Genomic DNA, 13,747 nt, shown 5'->3' with positions numbered 1-13,747 from the left:
AACCGGTACTCGGAACTGGTGGTTGAGTTATAAACCCCTCTGATAAATGCAATCGTTATAGTTGATGAAGTCACGAAAGTGAAATGAATCTGGAAAAAGTGAATATTTTGCAATCAAGAAAAGCCACTAAGAATCAGGGGGAAGAAAGAAGTTAGAAGAAGGAAGAGGAGCGGAGGAGAAAAAGTAATCTATAGGTTTTCAGGGTAAATGCAGTAGATAAAGGACATCGGAAGGGTTTTGCTTTTTTTTTCCTTCTATCTTATTGGTCTTGCTATTTATTACTTACTGTGAGTAGAAACAGTCTTCAGGCTGGGACCATCAGCTCTGTAGCTTCTTTTTCTTAAGAAATTCCTTTACTCACCTTCCATGGGAGTGTTGCTGTCTGGACGGTTTGCGAAGACCACGTCCACATATTCCAGCTGCAGCCTCTGGAGGGAGCCTTTGAGTCCTAGAGACAGAAGCAGAAAACAGAAGAAAACATAGCAAACGGCCCAAGAAGTTCAGATGGGAACACTATTAGGACGGGATGGAGTTTGATTTCTTTCAAGAATTTACTTAAAAACAAACCCTGAATTAGTTACAAAAAATCTCTGAAAAGGGCATAGTGAGACCGTAGTAACTACCCACAGAAACGGCAATCAGCGTTATTTACAGAAGAACAACTGTGGCAAGAATTAAGGAAACCAGATGAGAGACCTGGTTTTTAGTATAATACTGGAAAAATGGTTGAGAAAACTGGAAAGGAATGCTCAAGTCCAAGAATCAAACACCCTAGAACAGTGGTTTTCAAGTTTCCTAACGCTGCCACCCTTGAATACAGTCCCTCAGGTTGTGGTGACTCTCAATCATAAAATTATTTTTGTTGTTACTTCATAACTGTAATTTTGCTACTGTTAGGAACCTAAGCTAGGGATGCTATCTTTCACAAATAAAACAGCAGCATTGGTTTTGGAGTTCCTGGTACTCGTGCTGGCCAGTGTTGGAACAGTGGCAAGGATCGCAGACTCCAGAGCAAACAGCCTGCTTGGAATTCCTGGAAGGCCAGGCACAGTTAAAGCCAAACAGTGAAGCAGGTGTCAATGCCGGATATTTCAACACATAGATGCTATCAGATACTAACAAGCATCAAGAGCTTCTAGGGAACTGTGAGGCGCCAGAGCTGATGATGAGGTGATATGTTTATGTGTGACCTTAGACAAGAATTCTAAACAACGGAAATTTAATAAATTTCAAGAAAATCCAGAGAAGCTGGGCATGGTGGCACATGCCTGTAATCCCAGCACTAGAGATATGGAGGCAGGAGGATTGCAACTTAGAGGCCAGTCTGAGTTACATAAGCAGATCCTGTTCAGTGAAATACGCAGCAAAGTGGGAAAGATAGTCTCCCTCAGGAAAGAGCAAGCTGACTGGGTATCCAATACCAAATGGTTGGCTCTGAAAACACACACACAAGTAATGCTATATAGGTTGTATTTATGAATGAGAACAAGTATATACATATGTGTGTATGTATACGTATGTAAGTAAAAATGAATAATAAAAATAGAGGCCATGATTGTGAAGGAGAGGAAGGAGGAACACGGGGGAAGGTTTGAAGGGAAAAAAGGGAAGGAGGAAATGATACAATTATGATCTCAAAAGATAAAAGAAATGTATTTTTTCAAAGCCCAAAATGGTCAGGAGTGGCAAAAGTTTTGGAGATAACTTACTGAAATATATTCCTTTAAAACACAAGAGAATCCCATTGGCGGTGATGCATGCCTTTCACTCCTGCACTCAAGAGCTACAGATACAGTTACAAGGCCAGCCTGGTCTACAGAGTGAGTTCCAGGACAGCCAGGGCTACACAGAGAAACCCTGTCTCAGAAAACAGAAACTAAACCCAAAATAAAAACACAAGAGAAACAATTCAGTAATCATCAGATACCCTTACTACAGAAAGCAAAGAAAATGACAGCATCCATTTAAAAAAATGAAACAAATCCTGAAGCTGGAAAGCACAGTAAATGAAATGAAAACGGAACTGACGACATCCATAGCAGAGTCAATGTAATAGAAGATCCAGCCGACGCCAAGACAATATCTGAGAGGTACGGTTGAAGGGGCATGAGGAATGCTCATAGGAGCTTAAGAACATCATTAAAAGAATAGATATTCAGTTTTGGGGCATTAACAAGTACTTCAGAATCCTCGAGTTAAACATTTGTTAAAAGTAGCAAGAGGCTGTGGAGATGGATCCACAGCTAAGGCTTTTTCTGCTCATCCAGGGAGCTCCAGGTTAGTTCCCAGGACAGTTGGGTGACGCACAATGGCCTGTAACTCTAGCTCTCAACTGGCTTTGAGCACACCCTGCACAGACATGTGGCATCTACTCACACAGACATAAATACATACACGTAAACTAAAAAGAGATGCAAAGAAGTTTATAAAAGATTTAATAGCACGAACAGTGTTGCATGAGCTGAGGAAAAGTGACGCTCCAGTGCTCAGGCCTAACGAGGATATCTACACCATCTTATTGATTCTCAAGGGTCATTGTAGAAAGAGGGGCCAGCAAGAATGTAAGAGCCCGAAAGACTGTGAAATGGTCATCTCTGGGTAGGACACAGTCCGTGTCACCATGATTTCACAGCAGCTGTGGCTCTCTCCACCGGACTTGTATAAGACTGGACTTGACGTCAGTCAAACACCCATGAGAGAGAAGCTCGTGGGCCCTACCCCTCCCTGCTGAACTATTGGCTACTGGAGGACTCTGGGGAATGCTCAGTTGTTATATTTAGTTGTATACCCATGTGTGACTCCCAATGATCAGTTCCAAGCTCATGATCACACGACAGCCCTGTTTAAACTCGAGTTGTCACAAAACAAAACAAAAGCATATGAATATAAGAAAGAGCCTTGGAGTGAAGAGGGGGGATTGGCAGGACTGAGAGGATGATGGGAAAGAAGGAAGAGGGGAGACAGGAAGAGAGAGTAAAAAGAAGGGTGGGAGGAGGGGGAAGGAAATGGGAGGCTGGGAGAAGGCGGAAACTTTTTTTTTCTTTTTCTCAATAAAAAATTAAAAAAAGAAATTGATGATTATTGAGGAACACAAATAATTTAATACATTGTGACTGGGAAGTACAAAAAGGCATCTGATCTATACTATGGCATCTGGGAAGGATGGTTTTTAGTATTAAAGATCAGGTGATCAGGAGTAAAAAATCAACTATATGCGCATTTATATTTTGGCAAAGAGAATCCTCTGTATGCTCATACCAAAGACTGTAAATAAAGGTAAGAAACTTGAAAAAAAAAAGAATGTATTTTGCACACGTATAAAATTGACAACGCATTTAATAAAATGTATAGTAAAAACTAATTCTATAGGAATAAACACTATTTACATATACATAATGCAGGAAAATATTTGCCCACTATCCATCTGATTAAGGATATCAAGAATATTGAAGAAACTCAGTAGCAAATTGGTGTACAAGGTCCTTCTTTCTATGTGTTGCCTGTATTGGTTAATGAATAAAGAAACTGCTTTTGTCTGATAGGCCAGAACTTAGGTAGGTGGAGAAGACAGAACTGAATTCTGGGAGGAAGAAAGCAGAGTGAGAGAAGCCATGGATCCTCTGCCTGAGACAGACGCCAGTTTAGAATCTTTTCCTATAAGCCACTGCCACATAGCAATATACAAATTAATAGAAATGTGTTAAATTAAGATGCAAAAATTAGCCAATAAGAAACTAGAGCTAATGGGCCAAGCACTGTTTTAATGAATACAGTTTCTGTGTGGTTATTTCGGGTGTAAGCTAACGGGGCGGCCGGGACAAACAAGCGGCCTCCTCCTTGCAACAGCAAATCATTATGAACATTACCACCATCATCATCATCATCATCATGATTCAGTTATGAAGTGGGTAATGAGCTGAAATTCACAGTTCTTAAAATAAATGAAGAAAATGTGGTATTTCTACATAAGCATATTTTATATGTTCATGCATTAATATGCAATAGTCAGTCATTAAGAAGGGTATATCTCATTATTTATGACAACATGGATGGAAAGAAAAACATTATTCTAAGTTAAAAAGCAGTTACAAGAAAATGAATACCAAATGGTCTCCCTTATATGAAGAATTAAAAACATCGTGTGGGGGCCTGGAGAGAAGCTCAGCAGTTGGAAGCCCAGGGTCCTCTTTAAGTTTGGTTCCTAACGCCCACGTGGCAGTTCATAGTTGTCTGCGTCTCCACTTCCAGGGGGACCTGATGACATCTCCCAGTTTCCTTGGACACTACAGGCACATAGTGCACAGATATACATCCAGACAAAGTGCTCCTACACACAAAGTAAAAATACATCTACACAACGAGTGGAGCAACCTTTATCAGATGCTGGATGTGGGAAGCAGTGAGGAAGAAGAGATGGGGAAAGGTTGGGTACCAGATGGATGCTAAGCTGAATATATAGAATAAATAAATTCTGCTCTGAGGTAGAGTAACACTCACAATAGCAATGTACTGTGTATTCCAAAAACAGATTAGAATCTGAATGTTTCTAACAAAAGAAGTGATTGATAGCTGAGACGAAAATTAGCCTAACTTTTTTTGTTTTTTGTTTTTCAAGACAAGCCCAGCTGTACTGAAATTCGCTTTGTAGACCAGGCTGGCCTTGAATTCACAGAGATTCCCCTGCTCCTGCCTCCTCAGTGCGGAGATTAAAGGTGTGCACCACCACGCCCAGCTGGATTTACTTATCTTGATTTAAATGTTATCCAATGTGTGCTCGCACAAGGTATTCCCCAATTATGTGCAATTTTTTTGATAAAAATTTTAATTGAGAATACAAAAAGTACACTGAATGCAATGATTAGTTACTCCCTGTAACCATTATATTATATTAAAGGCTGACTTTGTGTCAACAAAGAAAATCTCAGGCCTCTCTCAAGATGTCTCGAACTCTCCATGGGAACTCTGCAAACCTTCCACAGCGACACTTGTGGCCATCGCTGGAAGCCAAGTTTAAAATAAAAAGCAGTTTCTTTCCAAGATTCTCTTTGTTCCTTTGTATAAGTCAGGAATAAAAGACTGCTTTAATGCCACTAAATGAATGTATGTTTTAACAGCCACAAAAATAGGAGAGCAAATAAAGGCTGTTTAACACTTACTAATTCTATCAGAGTTTAGAAAATTTAAAAGATGTGGTCAAGCTACATCCTTTTAGTGATCCTTCCCTCTTTCTCCTGCGATGCTGGGTCTTAAACCCAGGACCCATGGATGCCAGGCAAGCAGTCTGGGACTCAATTATGTCTCCACTCATGGTTTCACTTTTCACTATGAGACAAGTTGCCCCGGCTGCCCTTGAACTTAAAGTCCTCGGCCTTAGTCCCTAGTGTTCTGGGATTACGTGCCTGTACCAATGGGTCCAGCTTCATTTTTCCTTTGTTTTGGAAAGAAACAAAATGGCAGAAGCCATAAGGTTGTGAGATCTAATATACCAGAAAGAGTGAAACTCGGGAAATCTGGAAGCAATAGCTTATATTTCAGTTCTAAACTTTTGGTCAAATTCTTAGGAGTATTCAGGAAAAAATTAATTAATTTCACTAATCTGAATACTTCCCCAAAACAGAACGTATTATATGTATTATGTAATCAAAAGGAGGGCGGCGCTCAGAGAACTGTTTTATCTCCTTCCCGGGGGGCACAGCAGTTCCTTATCAGCCTCTTTAATCCCTTGGGAAGATGGAAGGGTTTCTCTTTTTATTATAAGCATAAAATTAATTGCCTGTTAAATGAGGCCCTTATAAATTTAAATTTGGCTCATTTAAGTTTGATTTTCAAGCTAGTTTATTGGATAGCCACAATTACTTTTTGGACAGAAAAATGGAATGCTGGAATAGAGCCCTGGAAATATTTTCTGTTCATGGAGAAAGGGTGTAAAGAGCTTTGATGAGGAGGTCAGAGCAGACAGGCAAGTAACTCTTCCGTGGTTGGGATAGCACTGACTTCCTCAGGGAGCACCTTGAAGGGAAATTCACTGTGCCAGGTAGTCCCTCCTCCCTCCTCAATTATCCCTTTCCTTCCTCTCTCTTTTTTCTTTCTCCTTCTCTCTCCTTCTTCCTCTCCCATCTGGATTCTCTCTTTCCTCCTGTACTCCCTTCTCCAGTGTCCCTCCCCTTCTTTCTCCCTCCTTGCCTGCCTAAGCAGCCCAGATGTCTTTAGAAGTCTTGGCTTTCCTGACCTAGTCTCATGAATGCTGCATTTAGGGTTTCAAGAGTGCATTGTTCCTGCCTTACATGATTTTCAGTTTTTGATCTTTCACGTGACTGGAAACCAAGTCAGGACATTCAACCGTTTGCAGGTTTGATGCTTTAATCTTGGAGAAACAGGTAAATCACAGCGTTACAGTGAGGTGCTCAACAAATGTCTCCTTAAGATCTAGTTAGGGATTCACTAAAATAAACCTTCCTTTAGCAAATGTTTTGTTGAGGACTGATTTGGAACCAGATATCATTTTAAGTTTAAAAAGACGTGCAGAAGTGCACGAATCCTGACTCCACCACAGGAGCACGTGAGCAGCTAACAAGCTGGACACAGCTGCGGTGAGTGTGCTTGCAGAAGGCGCTAAGGATCTTGGGAAGCGAGTCCTGAAGGAGCAGAAGACACACTCCCCACCCTAGAAGCGGTATCTAGAAGTCAACTGGCAAGCTTTCAAAAGTTCACAGGATAAAAAATTAAGTACTTTAAGAAAATAGATCTGTCTATTTTTCTTTTAGGTTCTGATAGTGTTTAGAATTATTTATTCATTTATTTTGTTTTTCTTTTTTTTTAAAAAGATGTACACTTGTTTATGTATGAGTATTTTTGTCTTTATTTATAGCTGCACTCCAGAAGAGGGCATTAGATCACATGAATCTACAAGTTACAGAGCTGCTATTTGGATGCTGGGAATTGAACTCAGAACCTCAGAAAGAGAAGCTAGTACTTTTAATCACCGAGTCAGTCTCCCCAACCCACTTGCTTTTTGCTTTTGCTGTTGTTTGTTTTTGAGACAGGGCTTCTCTGTGTAGCTCTCACTCTGTAGACCAGAGTAGCCTTGAATACAGAGATCTGCCTGCCGCTGTCTACCCAGTGCTGAGATTAAAGGTGAGCACCACCGCGCTCGTCTTAGAACTGATATTTTTACACAGGTTTCTAAAACAATGAGTTTATTGCAAACTTTAAGCAGACAGGCATGGTTGTAAGGGCACGAGCTGCTCAGTGTTGCTGCTTTAATCATGTATCAATAGCTAACTAATGGACACAGTCTGCAAGGGCTCTATTTAAATACAGTTTTTTTTTTTTAAATCAAATCTATCACGTTCTTGCTTTCCTCTCTAGCCTGGAAAAATGTTGTATTAAATAATGCACACGATTTCCCTAGACAGCCTCCAGTTTCATCTGCAGGGTCCTCTCTGCCACCTGCTTCTTTTACTAAAGGCACCTACTCCATTCAAATCACATACGGCTTCACATTCCATTGTGAAATGTGCTTGTCATGGGGCTCGAGTGTTCATAAACGTGGTATACAGGAAAGGAACACTGTGATCACCCACTTTGCTCCGAAAACGTATTCTTTAACTGAGAAACCACTGACGGCCTTTCTTTTAAAGGAGGGGTTGGGTTTTATCATTTGGCCCTCACGGGAAAGTTCTGAGCTGAGATTTGCCACCTGTTTTCTTCTCCCGAGCCTTCAGATAGCTTGTGATTTGGCAGCGCTTTTGACTGTAAAATCTTGTGAGTGGTGTATTTATTGTGACAATGTCACTGTGATGGTTTGAATGAGAATGGCCCCCAAAGGCTCCTAGATTGGAAGGCTTGGACCCCAGGGAGTGGCACTATTTGGAGGAAGCGTGGCCTTGTTGGAGAGAGTGTGTCTCTGGAGGTGGACTTTGAAGTTTCACAGTCTCATGCCAGGCTTGGTGTCTCTCTCTTCCTATCGCCTGTGGATCTGGATGTTGAACTCTCAGCTAGTCCTCTAGCTCAGTGTCTGCCTCCATGCCACCATGCTTCCCACCGTGATGATAATGGATTAAGCTCCTGAAATTATAAGTAAGCCCTAGTTAAATGCTTATTTTGTGTGCACTGGTGTTTTGTCTGCATGTATGTCCATATGAGGGTATTGGAGCCCCTGGAATTAGAGTCACAGATAGTTGTGAGCTGCTGTGTGGGTGCTGGGAATTGAACCCAGGTCTTCTGGGAGAGCTCTAAACCACTGAGCCATCCATCTATCCAGCCCCCAGAAACTGATTTTATGAGTTACTGTGGTCATGGTGTCTCTTCACAGCACCAGGACACTGACCAGTACAATGACTTATCAAGCTGTTCCTATTTCTTTATGTGAGGCATTCAAAGAATTGGGTCTGTCTGATTCTTAAGGCACAGTTAGGGTCTTAGGAAAATGGCTGTGAATCAGTTCAATGAGTATAGAGGATTGTCGATCTCCAAAGACCTTGGGATTCAGAAAGGATATAATAAACCTCTTAGCAAAATATCTTCTTTCTCCTTGCAAAAATAAGAAGGAAATCATACCTACTGGGCTGAAGTCAAAGACTGTCCATGATAAGACAGCTTTGTCTTATTTTCCAACAGTGTTCCTTGGATTTAGTGTGCACACGAATCACCAATGTTTAATAAGGTCACCTTCCTCACAGGGAATGTGCCAATAAAACCCAAGTATAATTATCTGTAAACCTCTTCCAACTGTATTTTTGGTTTAAGAATCTCATGGCGGCCCTCCTCTGCAGAATTCATTTAATTCTTTAATTTCAATTTGCATACAAATGTCCCATGGGGGTAAGCCTCCTACTCATTAGCCCTTGTCTTTGGCTGAAGCTACGAACTTCAAAAGAGCACCAATAAAAACACAACAAGTGGTCCCAATCTCAAAACTCTCACAGTTTGTGTGAAAGTCTGAGTCTGGGTTGGCTTAGATTCCTGCTGAACTGATTTACCATCCTTTGAGAATTCTTTAACGAGAGAAAGTAGAAATCTAAGGTATTCCTATTAAGATGCTCGAGACCCTGAAGAAAATCTATTGAAAAGAAAGAATTCTGAAGCTCCCCACCCCAAACACATTTAAGTCTTAAAACAGTGGGTATTCAATAAAGGGTTTCTCCATTTTTTCTTTTTGATTTTATAATTTTTTTGGGTAGATTCCAGTGTGAACCTTTTTCTGAATCTGTTTTCCTAACCAATTATATTAAAAAGAAAAGACCTTTTTTTGGGTAGCACACTGCCTTTCTTGGGCAGCTGGGTTGTTGGGTATTGACCAACCCCATGGTAGAGGACACACCTGCTGGGCCATGCAAGAGCAGGAATGGTGGTGATTGAGAGGGGCAGGCTTGACTTCAGTATCCAATTGTACCCTAAATCTCAGCAATTTGTGTTTAGAAAACTGGAAGCTTTCTTTAGGGAAGAGGGTGGCTATTCATCATGGCACCCCACGTTATCACAGGCTCAGGACAGAGTGTTCTCCATAAAGCAGTTATGCCCATAAGGCAATGCTGATTATTGTGACAAAATGACACTGTGTTCATTGTGTGATGGTCATTAGGCTTCATGTGAACTAATGAGTTTTGCTCTCTATATTGTAACCTTATAGAATAGGAATACTTGTAATCTGTGCTATAGCCAAGGAGGCAGAGGTTTAAGGAACTTGTAGTTACTCAGCACATGTGGAATTGTTGGTACATAAGTGCACAGCTCATGTGCACATAAATAAAACCAAGAAGTGAGAAATACAAACCTCAGATAATGACTTTAGAAACAATGATATAATAAACTTTATGGCTAAAAGTGTGTGTGTGTGTGTGTGTGTGTATGTGTGTGTGTGTGTGTGTGTGAGAGAGAGAGAGAGAGAGAGAGAGAGAGAGAGAGAGAGAGAGAGAGAGAGAGAGGAGGGAAAAAAGGAGACACACACAGATGCTTCCAAAAGTCTCCTTTTAAAATTAAAATTAAGTAATTGAGGACAGGTGAGATGTTAACAGGTAAAAACTCCTGCCAAGTAAAGACTAATGGCCCAAGTTTGCTCATGGGGACCACCATGGAACAATAGAACTGACTCCTGCAAATTGTTCTCTGATCTCCCCATTGGAGACCTGGCACCCCACTCCTCCCTGTCCCCAATAAAATAAAATGTAATAAAATAGAAATTAAATAATCGAACAACAGAATTATCTCTTTCTACTACTAGTCTGACATATTTTACAGTAATACGAATATGCAGGATTACAGGCATGTACTACCAGGTGTGGCCAAAAAATCTTAGATTTTCTATGAATTTGTTCATGAACTTATATACCGAGATTGAAAATACGTGACAGCGCCTTAAGACCCCCCCCACTGTAGCAAAATGTACAAGTGTAAAATCTTTTATATACAGGCAAACAAGCAAGAAATAAAAAACACTCAAATCTCATCATTCCTTACAGTGAAATAAACTAGCTGTGTCTTACTACATAATGGCTTTTGCAAGCTGTTTTATTTTCTGTTTATTTCTAACCTATATAAAATTTTGATTACCATTAAGAAAACAATGGCACTGTTAATTTATCTAGGGGTAGTAATAAACTATTCTCTTTTGCTCCCTCCCTCTTTTTCTCTCTCACTCTCTTACACACACACACACACACACACGTACACACACACGTGCGCACGCGCGCGCGCGCACACACACACACACAGAGTTTATTTTGAAATCCCCCCCCCCCAAGACAAGGTTTCTCTGTGTAGCTCTGACTGTCCTGGAACTCACTCTGTAGACCAGGCTGGCCTCGAACTCACAGAGATCCGCCTGCCTCTGCCTCTTGAGTGCTGGGATTAAAGGTGTGCACCTCCACCACCACTGCCAGGCAACACATAGTATAATAGTGTTAACATGTGCTCAAATCAAAACAGGAACATTTACATAATTATCCATAATAGTCTCAAAGAGAGAACAATCCAAACGCACATTCACTGATACAAAGATGACTTAGGTTTAGCCTATCCACAGAGTGGAATATTATTTGGGAAAAAAAGAGAAAAGTAAAGTACTGACTCATGGCATTGTGACTAGTGAAAGAAGCCAGCCACAGAATACCATCAATCATGTGATCGCATTTACAGAAGGGCCAAGTGTTTAGAGACAAATGGTAGGTTAGTATTTGGGGGGAGGGGTGTGGAAAAGGCCGTAAAAGTGAGATGGTGAATGACATGTTTTTTTCTAAAGATTCACTTTTTATTTTTACTTTTATGTGTGTGAATGCTTGCCCTATATGTGGCGGTGCCGGCAGACTCCAGAGGTGGTGCGGGACCCTCTGGAGCTGGAGTTACAGGTGGTTGTCAGTCGCTCGATGTGGGCGCTAGCAACCAAACTCTGGTCCTCTGTAAGATCAGGAAGTGCCCCGACCCCTGAGTCATCTCTCTAGCCTTGGTAAGTGACTCCTAATGAGTACAAAGTTACTTTTGGGGTTGACGGAAATGTTTTCACATCTGTTATAGTGGTTACTGTGTAACTCTGTAACTGTTCTCAGAAACCAAGGAACCAGAGTTTTAGTGGGTTCCATTTGTGGTTATGTTTATCACAGCCCAGTAAGGCTGTCCTTGGTCTCCTGTGGTCTTCACTACAGCAGCAGGGACTGTACACGAGCAGAGCTCCAGACAATTCACCTTCCCCTTTCGGGTCCTAATTCTTCCTGCATCTCCAGGTTCCCTGAGCTCCAGCCCCGGAAGAAACTTGGTTGATGGTCACTCTCCGTAAAGAGCCCCCCCCCCCCCCCCAATGTGTTTTAAACCTATTCGACTAGAAGAAAAGGGAAACATCAGGACGTACCTTCAATGATGTGCTTTCTTGACAATCCTCTCTCTGTCTCAGCTCTGCAACAGAAAAGAGGTAAAGGGCTTTGGCTGGGGAATGCTGTTTTATTTTCTAAAATAAAATCTGTTTCAAAATGAAGAATAATGCCCATTCTTAACTTTTTTTAATTTATTCTTTGTGTCTTCCACATTATTCCTCTCAAGCCCACTCATCTCCCCCACCCAAAAAAGTAAATAAAGAAAATCTAAGAGAAAAAAATGGGGGGGGGGACGGTGGAGGAAGAAAGAAAAATCTCGTCATGGAAGCTGTAATGTGACACATTAAACCCCTTTATCCAGACATTTTTACATATGCAGGCATTCATTGTAAAGAATCCTTGCTCAGGTTCAAAGACCCTGGACTCTGCTATCTCCATTAACTTTGCCACCTGTGGTGGGTGAGAGAGCTGACCCTTCCTCCCCTCACCAGCTGCAGCACTCAGGAAAGTAGACCTGACTCCTCACCTGGACAGCACAGTAGAGCTGATCCTATTGGCTGAGGTGTGAGCGAGCCAGTTCCCATAGATGGGCGAGCTGCCCCCATTACTCATCTGTTATGTAGCATCATGGGCGGCAGGGGTGGGGGTGGGGGTGGGGGTGGGATTTCCCCCTATCCCTGTCAATACCCAAAGAAGGTGGAAGAACTGCCCCTGACGTCATAAGAGCAGGAGAGCGGTCCCCGCCCCTCATCAGCTGCAACACTCAGGGCCAGCTCTACTGTGTTGCCCAGGCGAGGTGTTGCAGCACTCAGTACCCCAAGTGTGGGGACCCTAAGAGGTGTGACCAGGCCATTGCTAGCACTCAGCACCCCAAGTGTGGGGACCCTAATGTGGCCAGGCTGTTGCTAGCGCCCAGCTCTAGGTCAAGCTACCAATCAGCCATGCTCACCCTTCCCTTAGAGAACACAATACACAGCTCAGTCTTCTAGCCTTGTTCCTGACCAATCTAGAGAAGAAAAAAAGTCTCGGCCTAAGTTCATAGGTTTACTCTGTTGTGGGCACACCACCGATGCTGAATTTTTGGATAAAGCAAATTTGAAAGCATTTTTTGATAATAAAAATGATTTAATAATGATTTTTTTTGAAAAAAGATGCCATACACTAGCCTTAAATTATCATTTGAAGGGACGAGACAAGCCTTTGATGACAGAGCTTCTGCTCCTCCAGAAAAGCCCTAAAAGTCTGGGCAAGCGGAAAGGATGTGGTGGCTGGGTCTTAAGTGCTGGTGAGGTACTCCTTCAACGTCAACGCTTTGGACAGCGTCTACAGACCTGTGTGCCACCATTGACCTGCTTATCTGTTCCCAGACTTTTACAAGAACATCAGTTAGTACTGTGTGTAGCTCCGCTACATAGTGGCCCCTGCGTCTGGTCTCATCTCTGGACTATCCTTGCCCTCGAGGCGAGGTTTCACGTTCCTTTGCAAACACAGGGATAGGGAATTGAGGAGACCATGAATCAAACTACAGAAAATGGGCACCTGGATTTCTTATAGGTACCGTATTATCTAAAAAAGAGAACATTAGGAATAAAAATCTAAATTCCATCTTTATCTTTTCATATCTTTAACAAGCTCAAGGGTCATCACCATGCGAGCATGTGTGTGTGCACACACACGCTTTGTGATTGCGATCTTCCTAAAGAACTCGTCCTGGCCTCCTATTTTAACACACAAACTGGTGACAACAACTGAAGAGAAAACAGGTACTTTTCTGTGTCTCCCCACCTACTTCAGGGTGGTCAGTAAGGTTGTCGCTGTTGTTAGAATACCAGCATCTTTGAGATTTCGACAACCATTGCTCCGGTATAAGGACCAGTGTGCTGTTTTCTTACATTTTGGTAAAAGAAGCCAGCTCCCTGGTTCTTGTTGAATAACGTAAGCAC

The 13,747-nt window shown here is 41.9% G+C and overlaps 1 protein-coding gene across 3 annotated transcripts in view; it reads right to left on the bottom strand.

Annotated features, from left to right (window-relative positions):
• Positions 1-13,747, bottom strand: part of Kcnab1 (potassium voltage-gated channel subfamily A regulatory beta subunit 1) — a 306,641-nt gene that overhangs the window by 45,186 nt on the left and 247,708 nt on the right. For all 3 annotated transcript variants that reach the window (XM_050147489.1, XM_050147490.1, XM_050147491.1), the window contains 2 exons: positions 11,843-11,886; positions 362-448 (listed from right to left, as the gene is read on the bottom strand). In XM_050147489.1, the coding sequence (XP_050003446.1) occupies positions 362-448; positions 11,843-11,886 (131 nt within the window). The remainder of the gene's footprint in view (positions 1-361; positions 449-11,842; positions 11,887-13,747) is intronic.

The sequence above is a fragment of the Alexandromys fortis genome, unplaced genomic scaffold (genome assembly GCF_014885135.2).
Source record: "Alexandromys fortis isolate MF-2015 unplaced genomic scaffold, M_Fortis_MF-2015_v1.1 scaffold_53, whole genome shotgun sequence".
Classification (NCBI taxonomy): domain Eukaryota; kingdom Metazoa; phylum Chordata; class Mammalia; order Rodentia; family Cricetidae; genus Alexandromys; species Alexandromys fortis.
Note: the sequence above shows the minus strand (reverse complement) of the source record. Positions and strands in the feature narration are given on the sequence as shown.